Raw genomic sequence first — 20,086 nt, forward strand, 5'->3', positions numbered from 1 at the left:
GAATTCCTTCTCCGCCTTTTCCTGGCCCCCTCATTCTCCTCTCTCTGCCACCTCCTGAATCAAACTCCTGAACTTGTCCCAAAGTCCCCTCAGCTCCACTGACTGCCTTTTCGTTCCCCCGAGGAGCGATCCGGGAACCCTGCGACACAGAGCCAGGACACCTTGGGAGCCAAGCTGATAGGAAAGCCTTGGGGTTCTCAAGGTCATGACCTGGGAGCTGCCCCCCTCTCCTGTGTCTAATCCCCAACCCCACCCAGCAAGTGGGATCTCTCTCCACACGTGAGCCTCAAGACTGTCTTCAGGATAGAAATTGGGGGCAGGGGGCTTGAGGAGGTGGGGGAAGCAAAACACCTGCCATTCAAGCCACTGCCTGGGAGGTGGGCAGTGCCTAGGAACGGAAGGGGAGGCCGGAGCCCAGCTGACAGGTGATGGGAAATCTCACCCACCTGAGGCCTTTGGCTTCCCTCAGAGGATGGTAAAGGGGAGCCTGGGACCCCACCCCTGTCACACCCACACCAGCCACCTGACACAGTGAGTTACATAACCCCTCAGTTTCATCTGAAAAATGGAAACCCTGGTGCTGTTTCATGGGGAAGCTAAAGAAATAAAATGGGATAAAAAGAGGGGCTCAGTGCAAAGCACAAAGTAAATGCTACATGCCAGCTAAGTATTAATTCCATCCCCTTCCCTTCCTCCCATGCACATGAGTGGTGTCCAATAAAGGCACTGCTAAGCGGCTGACCTGTTCCGGGGGGTAGGAGGTGCTGCACATCCATCCTGGCCAGGATTCCTCTAACTCACGGCCCACAGGCTTGGTTCTCATTGACCAACTCAGGTCCTTCTCGCCCTTTCTTGTTTTGCTTGAAAACTCAGCATGGTCCAGCCAGGTCTGCCCTGCCCTCTGCAGGAGCCTCAGTCCTGGGTGCCACTGGCCCTTCCAGTCCCATTGTGCAAAGGGGGTCGATGAACAGATCAGGGTCTGGATTACAGCTCCTCCCATATCCCTCCTGGGTCAGCTGCCTCTTCTCTGGGCCCTCTGGCAATGGAGGCCTTTCCCTTGATCCTAGAGGTCATTCTGGTGAGTATGGTCAGCTGGGTGAGGGCGATAAGGGCAGGCACGCAGCCCCCTCCATCCTCTTGCCTGGGGCTGGGGCCAGAGCCAGCCTTAACAGGGCAGTGAAGGAATAGAGGAGATGGTGTGCCCCAAGCTCTGCTCCCTCCCACAGGACCAGCCTTGCCCAATGGGTTTCCTTTTGGGCAAAATGAAGATGACCAAAAAGATGGCTCTGAGGGTTTTCACAAAGACTGGGATTCCAGGGTGCAGCTCCCCAGAACTTGGAGCTTAGGCAATACTCAAATCCTCCCAAAGTCTTGGAACACCCTCTAGGGGCTGCAGCCTGCTCAGGCCTAACCCACGTTCTCTATTTGTTCCTGCACTGAGTTCAACTCAGTTCAGCCAGCTTGGTCCCTGGTTCTTTAGTTTGTTCATTCGTTTGTTCGTTCATTCATTCATCCACTTATTCATTCGTTCTGCAAGCAAGGACTGGGTGCCCCTTCTGCACCAGGCTCATGCCAGGCACTAAGCCCATAGAAATGATTTAAACTCAAGGCCTGCCCTCATACCAGCTTTTGCATGCACTTGAGAACCCACGCCTGATACTCCTGGGATAACTGAAGACACAGCTGAGAAACCACGCCGCTGGTTAGCAGTCCCCTCTCTCCTGTGCCTCCTCCAGCACCCACACCCTGCTGTGAGGGTCCCCCGCCAGACTCCCTGCTCTCACTCCAGATCAGGAACTTCTTGAGGGCGGGGCTGGGCCCCTTGCACTGGTGGCACTCAGTGAAGTCGGCTGGAAGCACTGGATGGAATCTGCACCCAAATGGACCCATCCATAGAAGCAGAATTCCCATGACTGGGGAGGGGCTGAGGTGTGGAGTAAATGAGACACGTGGGAAAGGCCTGCCCCAGGCCTTCAGTAAACAGTGATTCCCTCCTTCCCGTCGCCTTCGCTGCCTGGGATCACACAATGGTTCAAGAGTCATTTTACGTTGTCCCCAGGTGAAGTGGCCGACTCAGGTGTGCCCTGGTCCTGTTCCAGAAGTGCCCATTGTCCCAGCCTGGCCCGAGTGAAAAGGGCCGCAGGTCTACGGGTTGCAGAGAATGACTCACTGGCCAGGAGTCAGCGTTGACTCAGCAGGCAGGAGTCAACTAAATTAGCACGCTATTCCATCTCCAGTGTTTCTTTTAAGAAGCCTTCATCTAAGCCCAGGTTTTCCTGGGTCTACCCCTCCTACAGCAAGGTCCGGAGAGGGAGCATGGGGGCAGGAGGAGGTGGAAGGCAGCGATGGATTTGGGATCAGATGAAGAGACCCTGCCCCCTCTCAGGACTGGAGAGATGGAATCTCTGCTCTGTAACTGGGGCAGCGCCAGGAACACGCTGGCCCTGGGACGCTGCGCAACCGGGCACGCGGTCACTGCGCCCCCTAGTGGGAGTCCACTGCCTTGGCACCCGCCGCGGGCCCTGGTCCTCACCCACCTGCTCTTCCCTGGGATGCGGGACCATAACCTGCTCAGAAAAAGGAGCAGCGCGGTGTGTATTTGTGCGTTTGTGTAGGTGCGTGTGTGCGGTGTGTGTGTGTCTTCGGATTCCTTCACTGCTTTGCCCACTGCTGCACGAAGTCAAGCTGATGCCCCCAGCCCAACTCCAGTGTACTGAATCAAAATGTATAGAGCCCTCAGGTCTCAGTTTCCTCATCTGCGTTTCAAGAAGATTGGAGCTGATGGCTGCTAAGGTCCCTAGCAAGTGCAATTGTAGAGTTCTAAGGCCCTGTGACTCCAGAGTGGGGAGCTGGGGAGGCAGAAGAAAAAGTAGCAAATCCCTTGGAAGGTGCTTCCTCTAGTGAGCAGTGGAAATAGTCCAACAGTACATTTCTTTCCTTGCCCCTCACATCCAGGAGGCCAGTTCAGAGAGGACATGTGAGGAGTGAGAACAGCTGCCCCTGGGAATTAATCAGACAGCTCCTGCCCCCTCCCACCCCCCAGGGAGCTCATGACTCACTCGACTGGAATTTTCTTCTCCCGCTCTGGTATTTGCTGGGAGTTGGAAACTGGAAGCTGTTGGCCCTCTGCAGAACTGTGGTGGGAAAAAGAAAGAGGGAGAGAAGATGGGGAGGGAGGAAGAGTCTGTTAAACGGGTAGGATAAACAGGGAGTTTTTTCTTATGGCCCAGTTACCAAAAGTTAGTAGACTAATGGTCATAGTTGACTGAGCCCCTTCCTTTCCTCAGACCGAACCTCCCTGTCCCTATGACACACACTTCCAACTTTTCATTCATTCACTCATCAAATTGTTTTGAGACCCTGCTATGGGCCAGGTACTGCCCTCTTTCAGAAAATATCTCAAATTATGAGCCATCATTCTAACTCACCCATTGTTAATAAGCATGTGTGCATACATGTTTATATGCATACATGTATATACATATGTCCGTATATACACAAACATATATGACACGTTCGTTTTAAGCAGAGCAGCTCTTTGGAGCTGAAGTCTCACATCAATGCCCCAAATGTGTCATAGATGAACCAGAGCTGCTCTCATTGAAGCCTGGAAGCTGCAGAAAGCTCCACCCTCTCTCTACCTTACCCCCAGAGCCCCCAAAACCCTTTGGGAACAAGTTTTAACTGAACTCCTGGACACTCCATGGCCACAACCCCTCCTCTTGGCCTGCTTCCGATGGAAACACATTTGCAGGATGCCGTGGGCTGCGTTATGAAGACCCTTTGCCCAGCTGGGCCTTGAGAATCAGCTGAGCAAAATTAACATCACAGGCAGAAGAAATGGGTCTTAGCCATTTGGGACCTACGAGTGGGATGTAAATGTACCCCGTTCCCACACTGGGCCCTCAGATTTGGCCTCAGGCTCCAGGTCTCCGTGGTGGTTCCATCACGGCCGGAGAGAAAGACGGGGTACACCTGAATGGCTCCCACACGTGGGACCAGGAGGTGTGGAAGGAAAGGAAGCCCGCAGGACTGATGTGGGCGTGGAGAGTGGGTGGGGAAGCTTTGAACACAGCTGGCCCTGCCCGCCCTCTGTCTGCAGGAAGTCCTAGATTCCACTCCCCGCCAGGGCTCAGAGCTGCTGTCAGCTCTTACCAGCCAGGCTGTGGAGCACAGGCGTCCACCCGACCTGGGGGCTTCCTTTCCTCAGCAGGAGGTCTTTCAGCTCCTGAGCTCCTTGGCTCCCCTCCCTTATCAATTTGGAGAGCTTTGCTCCTTGTGTGTCTGGTCTGGCGGTTCCCCATCCCACAGGTCTGCTGTCATAATCAAGCTCACGGGTTTGACGGGGAGGAGCCTATGTAGATAGGTGAGGGCGCCATCTCCCTGCCTCCCCACTGCAGCATGAACAGTCTATGTACAATGTAGAGCCACTTCCCCCTGCCAAGTGCAAGTCATGGATGTTTTACATAAGGAACAAGCACAGCTGATTCCCGCAGACCAGAGTTAACCTCTTCATCACCTAATGGAGAAATTACTCAAGAAACACAGAAGAATGCCAGAAGCTCTTACTGCTTCTCCTTGGCTCTTAACTTTGTGGAATGGGATTTATTAGAAATGGTTAAAATTCATGAGAGGTTTTCCATCACTGGTGTTTATAGGGCGTCCATGCACACATTTTTACCACAATAGCAGTAGAGTGGGTAGTCATGATTTGATCTGGTAATTTTGAGCAGAGTAAAGCAGGGCTGTTCGCTTCTTTTTAGTTTATAGTATATTTATTTAATGCGTTTATATTTGTTTTAAGGGAGTACTTTTGGAGATCTTAGTGTATGACTCTCTGCAAAAGGAGTAAGAGGGTAAGTATTGTGGCACAGGGTGCTGATGACATCATTTTATTAACAATAAATGTCCTCCATAGGCCATTGGACCATCCTGTTATCAAATTATTGCCAGAAAACAAATGGATAAATACCGATTTTTCTAAATCAGAATAATTTGAGGGCAGATTCCCTCGTAACTGTAACTGGTTTATGCCCAAGAACCCAGCGCACTAGATCAATTCGTTTAGCTGTCTAGGCGCGCGTTTTATAACTAACGCATCCAAGCAGGCCTCTAGGAAGCCGCTCTTCTGTGATTCCCAAAGCGCAGGACGTGGCCCTCCTGCCTGGAGGCATCTGGGGTGCTTCCATAAACGCAGATACTGGTCCCCACTCTAGACCCAAGGCATCTGAATCTCTGAAGGAGGGAACCTAGGAATCTGCCTCTTAAGCAGGATTTTTACGAACCACTAAACTAGGTGTTTTAGGGGAGCATTACTGAGCATTTTCTATGGCCTCTATTACACAGGGCTCAGTTTCTGTTTTAAACCATCATGGTGGGCATGCTCTATGCTAAAGAACTTTGAGGAGGGGATACGTTCCTTGATGAGCTGTGGCAGTCCCAGAGTCTTTTCAAAGGTGGTAAAACATATATAATATAAAAATCACCATTGTAACCACCTTTAAGTATAGGGTTGAATGGCATTAAGTACATTCACGTTGTTGTGCAAACATTAATTCCATCCATCTCCGGAACTTCATCCCACTGAAACTCTGTCCCCATTAAACAATAATCCTCAACCACCCTCTTCCCCCAGCCCCTGGTTATCACTTTTCTATACTTTCTGCCTCTGTGACTTTGACTATTCTGGGTGCCTCATAGAAGTGGGATCATACAATACTTGTCCTGGCTTAGTTCACTGAGCATAGTAACTTCAAGTTTCATCCATGTTGTAGCATGTGTCACAACTCCATTCCTTTTTAATGCTGAATAACATTCCATTGTGTGGATATAGCACAATTTGTTTATCCATTCGCCTGTTGATGGACATTTGGGTCATTTCTCCTTTCAGCAATTGTGAAAAATGCTGTTATGAGCACGGTGTACAAACCAGGAATCTTTTTAGAGCAACATCCTGGTCTTTTTCAGCACGCCCTCGGCTAACCTCCGAGTCATTTATCCAGGTGAAAATAGTGATGAACAAAGCTCCATGACACCCACAACATGATGTCAACCCTACACTATCTGGTAAAGTGATGGACTCACCACAACCAGCAACACGAAACACAGAGCTTAGACTATGCCAGCGATTGTAGCCTTACAATGTGGTCTGCTTGGCAGTGATGGAAATCATGATGGATAAAGATAAAACCAACAGAAGATTGCTTGAAAGTCGTGAGGTCTATTCACTTCTCTGTCTACCATGTTTCTTATTCTGGAATTAAACTGGACTGTCAAACAAAATGCTTTGGCCACACTGCCTTGATCTCTCCACCTAACCCCATCCTCCTGGGAGAAGTTCTCTAGCTGAGTCATGTTTTGCTGTCATGCTCTCACCTGCCAGCAAAGGATGCTGCACGAAACAGCCTTGGGAAAACTATGGCTGCATTTTCTGCAGACCCCATTGTTCAAGACACGACCAAACACACCTCTCAATATCATCTATTTGACATGAGCTGGAAAATTGCCATAGGGTGAAGCATTAGGAAAAGCGGTACCGGCCCTGAGACCTGCTGCAAACCAATGTTTTTTTTCCTCGTCAACAGTCAGAAGTAATTGTCTGTTTCCGTTTGAACTCTGGCTGCCAGGAAACTCAGAATCAAATTTATGATTCCACTAGAGCAACTGTTTAGGATCATGGTCTGCCTCTCTGAGGTCTATACCTCCTAAACTGGTTTTCCCTTTCATGTATATATCTTTAGGCTTTTATCTTTCATATATATAGACACACAATTTTGTTTTATGTCTTTTTTGTAAGTTGCCTAAAATCCTCTGACAGTTGAGGAGAAAGGAGAAATGGAGGGAAGGGATGAAAGGTGGGCAGTCTTCGTATCTATAAATGAGGAGGCTGGAGCCCAGGGTGATGGAGAGGCCAGCAGTACCCAAGACTGTCCACTGCCTGTGCTAAGCCTCTCTGGACAGCACCACAAATGGTACTTAGCAAATGTGTTTTAATGGCAATTTGTCCTTTTTAAAAGCAGCTCATATGAGAGGGTAAATCCAGAGTTTACAGGATTCTGGCCCCAGCCCTGGTCTTCCTGTGAAACCATCACTCATAAGAACATTTCTAGGTTCATGTGGAAGTTCTGCTCTCGGCCACCAGAGGGAAGCACAGGACAAGTAGAGCTGCGGCTTTCCCCGGGCAGCTAAGGCCATTGGTCCTGATGATGGCAAGCTGCTATTAGCCTGTTTCTTCCCACCCACAGGTCACTAGTTGCCCTTGACTAAATCAAAACATTCAATTCAAGGCCCTTTATTAAAACAAGCCGGAATGCTAAAGACAATGACTTCTTTGGGTGTGCAGCATCCAGCACTGGGCCACACCACTTACTAAGCTGTGTGAGTCCTTGGGAAAACAGTCCATTTGAACACCTGTAAAATGGGCTTCATGCTACTTACCTCACGTGGTCATCCTGAGGATTAAATGGGGCCATGTACAGGGAAAGCCCTGGCCAATACAGGTACTCAGTGATACGGCATTTGTTACAGCGCATTCCACAAGTCACCAAGCACTGGTAGTGGCCCTGTGCTGCCCCCTGGTGGCACCAGAGAAACTGTGCTGCTCAGAGATGTGTGTGGTCCAACAGCAGCTGAGCCCACCTCCTTTTCCCTCACGGGCTATGGAATGCCAGAGGGCCCCTCACAGATATTCACAGAGGACGCTGCTCCAGGAAAAAGGGTCCTGGGGCCCCCTTATCTCTGCCTGTGACACATAGCCAGCCAGCCCCCTCTGCCTCCTTCCCACTTGAGATTCCAAAGCTGCCCATGGAGAGGGAGGCTGGGCCTGGGTCCAGTCCCCTCACCCCGACTTGTACCCCGGCCCCCAAAGGTCCCAGCTCCACTGCCTCTGAGCCTAAGGGCCAGGCCTACTGTCACGTGGTCCTCCATGAGGAAAAACCGTCCATGGGGGTCCCTGTCCCCCCTCTCCCCTTCCACCCCCGTGTCCCAGGATCACGCAAGCCCGTCTGTCTGTCCCGCCCAGGCAGGTCCTCTGCTCACCATGCACAGCTTCAGGCTCCTCGAGGCCATGTGGAGAGATTGCCCTGGGCAGGGCATCCCTCAGGGAGCTGTGCTGGGCGAGGGGCTTCAGGAGGGGTGAGGGTCGGGGTCCCTGTCGCCGGGGTCTTTCGTCCCAGGGCACTGCACTGGAGGCCTCACTGCCACCACGGTCCGCTTCTTCGTCCGAGCTGGGAGGAGGAAGGAAAGAGCAGGTGAGCGAGGAGGCCTGCCATCCCGGCCGCACTGTGCCCTGCCCGTCGCTGCCCTCCAGCAGGCAAAGGGCTTCTAGGGCAAGGGCCATGGGTTAGTTACCTCTATGCCTGGCACCCAGTCTCTGGCTTTGTTATGGGCTGACCCGTGCCCCGCCCCCCAAATTCGCATGAAGTCCTAACGCCTAGTACCTCAGAATGTGACTGCTTTGAGAAACAGGTCTTTAAAGAGGTAATTAGATTAAAATGAGGTCATTAGGGTGGGCGCTAATCCAATCTGACTGGTGTCCTTACAATTTTCCTTACAAGGAAATTTAGACACAGGCATACGTACAAGGAAAATGCCACATAAACGAGAAGACCGCCATCTACAAGCTGAGGAGAGGGGCCTGGAACAGAATCTTCCCTCATGGTCCTCAGAAGGAACCAACCCTGCTGACACCTTGATCTTGAACTTCTAGAACCATGAGAAAGTAAATCTCTGCTGTTTGAGCCACCCATCTGTGGTTCTTCATGGCAGCCCTAGCACGCGAATGCAGGTAAGTTCAGATCAGAGCAGGTGAAAGAGGCCCAGAGATGTACAATGAAGTATTCACGTGAAGGCTGGTCCTCTCGTCTTCACCGTCCCCGAGCAGGACTCCTAAGCTCTCTGGGGTAAAATGAGCTCATCATTAGGACTTGGGCCTAAAACGTCAGGCATTTAAATGCTTGCTTCCCTTGGGAATAGATGAGGGAATGGAAAAGACTACAGAAAAGAATGTGTGGGGGGATATTTAACCTGGGTCTGAAATAGCCATCAGGAATTCAGGTGGTGTGGGAGTGGAAGCGGGGTGTCCTAGGTAGTGGGGACAGCACAGCACAGTCCTGGGGTGGGGAAGCACAGAACCTATTGGCTAGTGACATTTTCATGAATATATATATTTTTCTCTTTCTCTCTCTCTCTTCCTCTCTATGTCCAGCATGCTTCTTTGTGTGCGGGCACCACCCCTTGTCCATCTGTGAGCTTTGGTGGGCCATCTGTCCATCAGCCTGCCCAAGCCTGCCACTCACAACAGCACCCCAGGCCAGCCCATCGATTAGCCCTAATGTAATGTTAGTACCAGTTGGAGCCCAACCTTGAAATCTTGATATGTGGACATGAATCTATGGATGTAGGCTGAGGCCCCCAGCAGCCAAGAGTTCCACATACGGGCCTCTCCGTGGATGGTTGTAGATCCAACATATTTGCCTTTGTTACTTAAGCTTCTTTGGGTTGTTCTACACCCTTGACATGTTAATTCTTCCATCCTGACAACTCCCTACGGATTATCCCATCTTACAGATGGGGAAATGGAGGCACAGAGAAGTCACACTGCAAGTGAGTGGGGGTAAGACCAGTTCCCGAATGCTGTCCCCTTGCCCAACCCATCCTGCCCCCGTCCTGCAGCAGCAGGAACGTACCTGCTGTCGTCACTGGTGACCAGGACACGCACAGCCAGCACGTCCTGCCCAACCACTTCCTCCCCGGGGCTGATCCTCACTGACGTCCACTCAGAGGGCAGGAGGGAGGCGACTCCACCAGCCACATCCCTGTGCTCGAGCTCCGGGACACTCTTGGGCTTCTTGGGGGAGGTTGGTTCATCTGTTGAGAGGAGAAGAGGGTCTAGAGAGATGGTGGGAATGGACCGCCCCACAGGACACCTGCCCTTCCTCCAGAGGCTTGGGTGGACACTCTAAGATGGACCTCATCCACCGTGCCATCACTGGATCCCCACCACTTAGCCCACCGGACACCCCAGCATTTAGAGCACATGTCTTGTGTGCAGGGCACGAACATACACACTGTCCGACTTAAGAGTAAAGGAGGGTCTGAAATGTCCATAGGTCCTACCCCAGGTCCACCAGCCTCTGCATTGCTGTTACCAGCATCACAATGTCCAATGTGTCACTAAACCCAGTGGTAACTTCTCATTTCTCATCTTACTTGACACACCAGAAGCCTCTGACCCTGCTGATCACTCCTTCCTTCTAGAAACAGCCCTTCTCTCAGCTTCCAGGACAGCACAGCCTGGCTCCCTCCTCCCCACTGGCTACCTCCTTCTCCCTTTGTTTCTTTCACTGGTTGCCCCCGCCCCACCCTGTGACCTCTCAGCACTGGAAGGTCCCAGGACTGTCTTTGAACCTCTTTCTTCTCTTCTCATCTCCACTCATGTCCTTGATGATCTCATCTGGTTTCAGCCTTAAATAACCCTAGACAACAATGACTCACACATCTCTCTCTCCAGCCTGGACATTCCCCTGGATCTAGACGCGTATACGCCACGGCTTACTTGGCATCTCCAGGTGGATGTCCAGTAGACGCATCACGCTCATGCCCATGGAATTCTCCAGCTCTGCCTCTCCCCAAGCCTGCCTCCCGCATGGCCCTCCCATCTTGGTAAATGGCAACTTGGGCCTTCAGGTTGCTCCAGGCAACACTTCAGTGTTATCCTTGACTCCTTTAGTTCTTTCACTCTTCACTCAAGCTATCAGCAAATCCAGTTGGCTCTACCTTGAAAATACGTCAGGAATCCAGGCACCTGTCACCACCTCCTCTGCTACCACCCTGGCCCCAGCCACCATCACCTCTTGTCTGGGTTACAGAAACGGCCTCTACTGGTCTCCCTGCTTTCCCTCTGGCCATGCCCCACCCCTCAGTCTATTCTCAACACAGCTGCTGAGTGCCTGTTAACATGGAAGTCAGATCACGCCACCCACTGTCACAATCCTCCAGGGCCCCTGTGACCTCATCTCCCAGTGCTGTCCCCGGCTCTCTGCTCTGACCACGTGACCACTGTGCTGTCCCTCCGCACGCAGCACGCCCCCCATCTCACCCCTGCTCAGAGGCTCTTGCCTCTTCCTTGGAGACGCTGCCCCCAGAGGGCAGGGCTCGCTCACCCGCCTCCTTCAAACCTTTGTTGCCTTCTCAAGGAGGTGACCCTGATCATCCTCCTGAAACTGCAACCCACACCCTCAGCGCTTTCCTTTCCTCTTTATTTTTATTCATAGCACGTCACACCTTCTAATAAACTATACACTCTTCCCATTTATTTTGTTTGTTATTTCTCTCCCGTGCCTAGAATAAAAGCAGTGATTTTCGCCTCTTTCATTTCTTGCTAGAATGGTGCCTGGTGAAGAGTAGATGCTCAATAATAAATACCTGTTAAATGAATCAATGAATCAATGAATGAATAAATGAGCAAGACAGGCAGCCCAAGTCCCAGATCCCTCTCAGCCACTAACTGGCTCCATGACCCCCTCTCTGGTCACAGCGGGGTAGGAGCTCTTTCTCCTCTCTAAGGTTGACATTGCACTTGAACTTGGCTCCTCCTACACCGCCCCCCCCAACCCCCCTGCCCCAGTTAAGGACCATTATCTCCTCTTCCCTGTGTCATTAATTCTTTGTCTACTGGATCTTTTCCATCAGTATTAACATATGCTGAAACCTCTCCGGTTTTAAGAAGACCATTTTTAATCCCAGTTCCCCCTCCCCCAACTCCCCAGCCAACTCTTCTTCCTCCTTCCCAGCCAATCTTCTGGGAAGACTTTGCTGCACTCACTTTCTCCACTTCCTCACCTCCCGTCACTCACTCCTCAATCCTCTATAATCCTGCTTATGCCTCCACTACCCGAACTGCCCCCAACAAAGTCCCTAGTGCCCTCCTTGTTGTTGCTAAATCCAATTCACAAGGCTTTGGGGTCCTCCTGCAGCTCTTGTCCTGAGCCCTCCCTGCTCCCAGGGACGCTTCCTCTCCCTGCCTAGCTGACCGTTCCATCACAGCCATCCCGACTTCTAGCCAACGCTTAAGTCCTGGGTTCTGCATGCTTCTACCTGGGCCCTCTCATTTTTTTCACCTCACACACTCTTTCTGGGAGATGTTATCTACTCTTTATCATCTGCAAAGGTAACTCGAGAAATTTTGATTTTTATGTGCAATGCCTCACATTTTAAAATACTATACATACAGGTCCAACGCAACACGTCTACAGCCAGATGCAGCCAGTGGTTTGCCAGTTTGCAAGCCCTGGTACAGTGCATGCTTGCTGCGAGGACATGTATGCACCCTTTTGCACTGGGGTGGCTGTGGACAGAGGAGGAGCATTTGGGGAGCAGGTATTATAACTGGACGCTTGACTGTGTAGTTATAATAATGGCAGCAGCTTACTTTTATTGAGTACTTTTATCAAGGATTATTTAAGTGTTTAACATGTAATAAATCTATTAAATTCCACACACGCTTCTGAGAAAAGTAGTATTATCCCCATTTTGCTGCTGAGAAAACAGGTGAACAGAGAGGTTAAGACACCAGCACTCGGTCGGACATTTCATCAAAGGATGGGGACCAGTCTGTATGTCTATGAGCACAACCAAGCCACAAATGGACAGCAATGCACGTGGCCATGATTCTGGGAGTTTGGACTGGAAGACGTCCCCAGTTCTTCACTTCCTCCCCATAACAGAGTCGTGGTTTGTGCTGTGACCTTGCGGTCCTTCCCACTGGAGCAGATGGGGTGAGCTTCCCTGCTCAGTTGACATGAGGCTTGGCCGTGAGACTTGCTTTGACCAGTGGAAATCAGTGGGTGTGACAGCGGCTTTCGGTGGCCTTGCTGTTTGCCTAGTCCTCTCACACTCCTGCTCACTGGCCATGAGAAGAGCTCGTCCCAGATGGCTGCTGCCCCTTCAGCAGCCTAGGTCCCCGACTGTGGGCACATGGAACAGATCTAGAGCCAACCTATGGTCTAGCTGATCCCATGAGAGCCCAGGTCACCCTTACACCTGCAGCCTGAAGCAGAGCCACTCAGCCAACCCACAGACCCATGAGCAAGAAAAATGATGTTACAAGCTACTAAGATTTGGGAGGCTTGTTACACAGAATTGCTGTAGTAGAGACCTGGCTCTATACCTGGTTTATATCTGAGTATAGGTGTGTGTGCCTGTGAGCTCTGTGCACAGATACTTATAGGGTCAACAGAAGCTACTGTGCCCTCCTCTGATCCAGGCTTGTGCTGGGGATTTGGAGATAAATCAGCCATGGGTCTCCTTCTGCCTTCAAGGGTCTCTTTCTGCCCCACAGGGGAAAGAAGGTCTGTTCACAAATATCTGCATTAGAAGGTAGACCACAAAGAGTGAGGCCAAGACGAGGTGGGAGGGGAGGGAGATCTGACTTCCATGCAATAAAGACTTTGGGTAGAAGGCACCGTTTTAATGGGGCTTGAGGATGAGTAGGATTTGAACAGGGAAGGGAGGTGGCAGACCCCTGGGAGCAAGAGAAAAGTGGGAAAGCACTGCCAACTGCATGGGAACGGAAAATAAGTCCATGTGACTGGAGGGCAAAAGGGTACAGAAAGGGGAAAACCAGTGGGAAACTGGTCAAACCAGTGGGAAATGATTGCTTTGACATCAAACCAGGAAGGGCCTTGAACGGTGAAATGGAGCCCCATTTCTGCTGGTGAACTTGTTCCTGTTGTCTCCCCAAGTCTGGAGGCCCTTCCACTCTCCCCCAGAACCCAGGGAGACAACAAAACATGTTCTCCTATATACAGTTATTAAGCCCATTTTACAGATGAGGAAACCGAAGCTCAGAGGTGTTATCTCACTTGTCCGGGGTCACACAGCTCCTAACTGCCAGAGCCACTTTTGCCTCTGGGCTTGGAAAAACTCCCTCTGCTGTCTTGCCCACAGTTCTCTTGAAAGAAGAAAGTTTAACAAGAGCAATGGAACTAAGTTTATCAGTCAGGAAAATAGAACCCAAGCCAGGGAATTCAACAGAGTAAAGTTAACATAGGAAGCTAATAACGATGGTGTTGGATGAGTTGAAAAGCCAAATGGGGAACGTGAGGCAACCCAGAGATGAGTAATGGCAGGAAGCCACTGGCTAGGGGGACACCGGAAGGGGCTGGTGCTATGGGTCCAGAGGCCAGGGCCATGCAGTAGGAGGCGGGTACCACAAAAAAGACACAGCACTGCCCAGGATGCAGAGGGACAGGAGGAATACCCTGGCTTCTCCCTCAATTCCACCCTGCACTCTCCCACTCGTGCGTCCTAATGGTCAAACTTAGTAGGAAACCAGCTCGCAAGAGAGCTTGGGAAATGTCTTTTGCAAGGGTTACACCTCTCTAATACAGAGTGGAGCAGGGGAAGGGCAGGGAGTGTATCTGAGAGCAAATAGGCAGATGTCCAGGGTACTAAGCATAGTACAGTCTCCTTGCCCTCTTTCAAGGTGGATGAGTGAGGGGACACTGACAAGCCCTCAGCAGGAGGGAGGAGGGACCTGGGAAGGGGTCTGTGTCAGGTGTTCTCTCCACCTAATTGCTCTAGGAGGGACACGTGTCTATCCAGTACCAAGGTCCTTTGCAGTGCATGTCCCTTTAAAAGATAAAAGCACAGTTGCCATCCCGGGGCTTCTGAGAGTGTACTACTGGGAATGCCAGTTTCTAGGGGGTCTTCAGGCGATGAGCAAATTGATAGGTAGCCCTGGGCCCCAGGCCCGCCTGCCATACCGGGGCATGGCTGTCCTGCCCGGCTGCACTTGCCAGGTGTCCCCACTGTATGCCTTTGGCTTTCACGCTAAGTGAGCTGGGGAGCTGCCAGAGTTTGGAGCAGAGGAGAGATCACACTTAAGTTCTCACAAGATTCCTCTAGCTGTTGTGTTGAAAATAGGTTGAATGGAGTAAGGAGAACTCTCTAGAAGGAGAGCTTAGAGGAGGTCACCAGAATAACACAGGAAGAGATGACAGTGGCTGGGGCCAGGCGGTAGCATGGAGGTGGTGGGATGTGGACAGACTCTGGCTGTACTTAGAATTCACAGATGGACTGGACATGGGGCCAAGAAAAGAAGAGCCAAGAATGACTCCAGCCAAGGCTCTGAGCTGAGCAACAAGAATGGAACTGCCGTGTCCAGAGACTGCAGAGGCCAAGGGCAGTGTCTGTCTCAGGGAAAGACCAGGAGTTGGGGGTGGACGTGTAAGTTGGAGCCTCTCAGCAGACAGCTAAGTGGAGATGGTGAGCAGGCAGCCCGAGCCAGAGCTCGAGGAGGCTCCCTGTGCTGAGACTCAGGCACTCACTACAGCAAAACTGAAGTGCTGCTAGCAGGTGGCAGGAGAGAAGGGGCTCAAGCTGAGGCCAGCGTGTCTAAAGGGAGATAACCAGTCACCTTCAAGAGAGCTGGGGGACCAGAAAACTAGAAAACAATAGATGTTGCCACTCCATGTGAATCGAGACCCGTTTAGTCCCCAACCAGAAGATGTCCCGTCAGACTCTGAGCCCCAGCTGACCTAGAATGCCTCCCTCAGGGCGCTCGCTGCCGCTCGAAACCAGGAAGGTGCTCCCCAGACCTCAGCAAGAGCTCTTGCTGGGCACGCTCAGCTCACTGACTCCGCCTTCCCCAAACCCTCTGCCAGAGGCACGGCTAGCCCCGTTCACAGAAGGGACTCGCCCGGTGCCTCTGAGTCAATACGAAGTCCTGGGGCCAAAGCCGGTCTTCGGCCAAGTCCAGGGCCTTCCCCTGTGCCAAGGGTCCCCTGAGAGCAGCATCTGATTCCCGGCCTGGGCTCCTCAACAGTTGAAGATGCTGCTCTAGGTCACCTCTAGCATCAGTGAACTTTAATGTCAGTGCCAACTCAAGGTTGCCACCAGGAGGTGAAAAGCTAATGAGGGACCACACAGAAAGCCTTTGGCCCCGTGGAAACAGTGGCCTTGGAGCAGTGAAAAGTGGCAGTCGCTTCTTTTACTTATTTAAGGGATGAAAGAAAAAGCTCTGAAAGTGAATGAGTTCTCAGAAATAGAGGAGAACAGCTCACCCCCACCCGCTTTGCTTGACCCCCCTTACTCTACTCAATATTCAGGTTGCAGGGATTTTCTTTCTTTGGCTGGACTATTTCTTTAGGATCAGTTCCTGGGCTGTGATTACTGGGCCAAGAGGTCAGAATCCCTTTAATGGGTCATAATACTCGTTGCCATATTGCTTTCCAGAAAAGATGGTCCCCATTTAACTTTACACTTAATACTAGTGATTAAGTTCATATTTTTTCTTACAATCTACTTCACTATTCCTTTACTCATTCGGTGGGTGCAGCATAATTAATTTACATTCCTTTGAAAGCCAAATTAGAACATTTTTGGAAATGCTTGTTGTTTAAGTGTTTCCTTTTAAAATTTGCTTGAGTGTGAACAGTCCATGCATAACCTTTGCCCATTTATTATGGGGTCTTTAATCAACAAATATCATGTGCAAGGCACCTGAGACCGTCGCTTTGCAGGAACTTTCTAAATGCCACAGCAATGAACATCTTCGTCATCACATCGAATTCAGATTTTTCCCCAGTCTGACTGCCCGTTGAATATTTTCATTTTTATTTTTATATGTTAAGTTTTAAAAAATGTTTGTAAGTCAGATTTGTGCTATGTTTTTCCTCTGTAATTTTTTTCCATCAGAGGTTTTAAAGTTTAGAAAGTTACCACTCCATTATTTCACCAGTACTTAATTCTATTTAATACCTAATTCTATTATTTACATTTTTTATTTTAATTCTTCCATCCAGTGTTTTTGGATAAAGAATATTCTACCAAACACTTATGTAGAATGTAATATGCAAAACAAAAACTGCCCCCAAACAAACAAAAAACTCACTTCAAAGAGGTACGGGAAAGCCCACTTCAGCAAAGTTAATTAGGCTTCTTCACTGGAGGACTCCTCAGACTTCAATACGCTAATGAATCTTGTGGATCACCAAGATTTGGGAGGACTGGCATGATTAGTATAAAACGCTTCTCAGACTCTGTGACCATGGAACCCTTTTTTCACAAAGCACCTCTTGAAGCTAGTGTTCCATTGTCACACTTTGGAAAATGCTGTTTTTAACCCAACTTCAGATCAAAAATCAAAACCAAACTATAAGCTCCATGAGAATGAGGATTTTTGCCTGTATCACTCCCTGCTACATTCCCAACATACAGTAGATGCTCAGTACATATTAGGTGAGTAAACAAATGTGCACATGAACAAGTAAACAAATAAGTGCACGCACAACTAAACAAAGCACATCAAGTCTAGCACAACACCGAGATAGTGCAGTCTAAGATGCAGGGAGGGGCAGGAATTCTGTGTGGTTCACTGCTGCATCTCTAGGACCTAGAATACGCCTAGGGCATGGTAGGTATTCAACAAACACTTGAATAGATGAATGGATAAAGGAATGAGTCACTTGTCTAACCCAGCTCCTGACTTCAGTCCCTAACACCCTTCCTTTTAGGGAAGGGAAAGAGTATCTCACCTGGGTAGGAGTACAGACACTTGGTCATGACCATAGGCAGCTCTGGAGGCAGTTCCAGGCACCAGCAACTGTGCTCAGAGGCCCAGGGCCTCAGAAGTGCCCCTTTAGAGATACAACGGCCCTCATGAAGCTCACAGATGAGTTTTCATGCCAGCATCAGAAGCCCAGCCACACATCCAGCATGGCAAAGGGACATATCCCACCCTAGGGAAGTTGAGGACCAGATTTCTTTGACACTGTCCAGACTAGTTGAGTGAAAACTTCAAATCCTTCCCTTAAAGACAAGTGGAAATGGGCCAGAGCCCGCCATGGTGCTGTCCTCAGACTGGCCCTGTGGGCAGAACCTTGCAGCCTAAGACACTGAGTGACCTGAGTCTTTGGGGGCAAGGCAGGTCTCTTAGCATCACAAATGGCTCTGCATCTGGAGGAGCACACCTGCCACGTTCACTGCCATCCTGAAACCAATGTCCAGTCCTTCCTCCTTACCTTTCACCCATCACTCAGCTAGACCAGCACAAAACTTTCAAGACCAACCTCTATCACATGGGAACCTAAGTTACAGCAAGGTTCCCAAGTAAAGCTCTGCTGCGGGTCCACTGCTTGGATGTGTGTGGGAAATGGCTGCAAGCAGCTGTTAATACAGCCTGTTCCTGACAGCTGAGGTGTCTCTGACCTTCAGCCAGCTATGCCCAGCACCTACAGCGGAAGAGCACGATGAGTTTTCAAGGAACAGCTCCCAAAGCCTGGCCCTGGAGCATGGGTGATATTTTCCAAATATTACCCCTGGGTAATATTTCCTCTCAGAGTACCCAGCACAGCCCCAGAGAGTCCCATGTCACCACAAGTGAAGGCCCCCCACCCCCCAGTTCAGGGAAGGCTGACCCCTTCAACCAACCCCTGTGTTTGAGGTTTGAGCAGCTTCCGTGGCAAAGAAGAGAGGAAACAATGAGCTTTATAAAGAACCATATTTATTTTCATTTACAGCATCAAATACCATAAATAAAGCTAAACATTGTCCGCCGTGTGCAAAATACAGGGTTCCATGTGGCACTGTAATGACTACCAAAGGTCACAAACATGCGTGCTGATGATGTGGGGAGGCTAGCTAGGGAGGAGGCTGGAGGGAGGAGGGCACTCTTTGGTTGACATTCTAAAAAGGGGGGAGACTCTGCAAGAGAAGGTAAGACAAGAACGGTGACTTGGTCCTGGCTAGGATCTGCACCAACGAGGGGGCCATGCAGCATGCAGGGCTGTGCAGACAGGCAAGGGTCAGCATGGCTCTGGGCCGCATGCAGGACGCACACCACCTGTGGCCCGAGACTGCGAGGCCTGGCCTTCAGCAGCCCCACTGTACTTGGCGTGGCGTTTCTCTTTAAAAGCACTCTGAGTGTCCTGCTGCTCCAGCTAAAGGCTCGTGGGGGCACTGAAATGCGCTGCTCCAGACCTGGGGCCCCACTGAGTCATCTCTCAAAGGCATCCCTGGTCTGTGACAATGACTGCTCTAGTTGAAGCCTCTGTATCATCCAGGGCTTTACGAGCCCAGAGCGATCAGAAGAGCCACAGCAAAGCCCTTGGAGGTAAAGTATAGGCTGCAGTGGAGAAAGGATTTGCTAGGAAAATTGTGATTGTGTGTTCAAAATACAGAGTCTGGGTCAAGCTTGTGATGAAGCCTGGGAGTATTTTTTATTTTAAATCCTTCTGAAAAGAGTCACCTATGGTTTTCATCGATAACCTTTATACTAGAACCAACTGAAGAAGATGCTGGTATGCATGTGCTTTTTCAGAGGCTGAGAGGTGAAAGAGTTCTCTTCAATGGTGAAGCGCCCTCTCTACGGTACTGTCTCACATTCGGGGTTAACCCTCCCAGGAAGGTGAGGGGCTTTGTACGTGCAACCAGAAAAGCATGCACGCAGGCCGCAGGGCGCAGAGGGGAGGCGGGGCAGGCACTTGGGGTGGACCGGGCAGCTGGCTCAGAGGGATGGAATCAGAAACGGCTTTCGCTTTTGAGCTGAACACCACCCCATGCTGTTCACCAACCATGCCACTGAATGAGCGCATTAGTATGCAAGACACTCGCAGTTAGCTCAACCAAGGCCACGGCGGGGGCATGGGGTACGGAAAGCGGGTCAGGGGTTAGTACCACTCTCTGAAAATTGGCAAGAAAACCAGTCACCTCAGAGCAGAATTGTGTCAGCCAAGAAGTGGGTGTAGCACCGGAAGGCTGAAATGAACTGACGGCCACAGTGTAAGGTCGGAAAGAGAGAGACAGAAAAGAGAATTTAGTTGCGGGGCACAAGGCAACACGAGAAGGCACGGGAATTGAAAACGAGGCAACCATTAAAAACAGAGAAACTTCCCCAAACAAGTTACGGTTTGCTTAGGACGGATGAACCTTTCTGGCAGTGAGCAGCCACTTATCTGCAAGAGTGAATCCGTGCAATTGGCCGTCCCTCCTCTGTCCTCCACAGCCCTCCACATCCTCTCTGCCCCGATTTTACTCTCGAGCCCCACGTTCATTCTTGAATATGTTGTGGAGGCTTAGAGACATC

General features: G+C 50.6%; 1 protein-coding gene across 8 annotated transcripts in view; it reads right to left on the reverse strand.

The window, feature by feature from the left end:
* Positions 1-20,086, reverse strand: part of MICAL2 (microtubule associated monooxygenase, calponin and LIM domain containing 2) — a 219,578-nt gene that overhangs the window by 56,404 nt on the left and 143,088 nt on the right. For 7 of the 8 annotated variants that reach the window (XR_003004813.1, XM_024757127.1, XM_024757126.1 and 4 more), the window contains 3 exons: positions 9,687-9,867; positions 8,038-8,225; positions 3,060-3,134 (listed from right to left, as the gene is read on the reverse strand). Coding sequence is in view for 7 of the 8 variants with exons in the window: in XM_024757127.1 (XP_024612895.1) it covers positions 3,060-3,134; positions 8,038-8,225; positions 9,687-9,867 (444 nt within the window). In the remaining variant the exon portion in view is untranslated. Of the gene's footprint in view, positions 1-3,059; positions 3,135-8,037; positions 8,226-9,686; positions 9,868-18,488; positions 19,769-20,086 lie in introns of those variants that run through there. The other variant, XM_024757128.1, reaches the window with a different exon arrangement.

The sequence above is a fragment of the Neophocaena asiaeorientalis genome, unplaced genomic scaffold (genome assembly GCF_003031525.2).
Source record: "Neophocaena asiaeorientalis asiaeorientalis breed wild unplaced genomic scaffold, Neophocaena_asiaeorientalis_V1.1 scaffold504, whole genome shotgun sequence".
NCBI classification, from domain to species: Eukaryota; Metazoa; Chordata; class Mammalia; order Artiodactyla; family Phocoenidae; genus Neophocaena; species Neophocaena asiaeorientalis.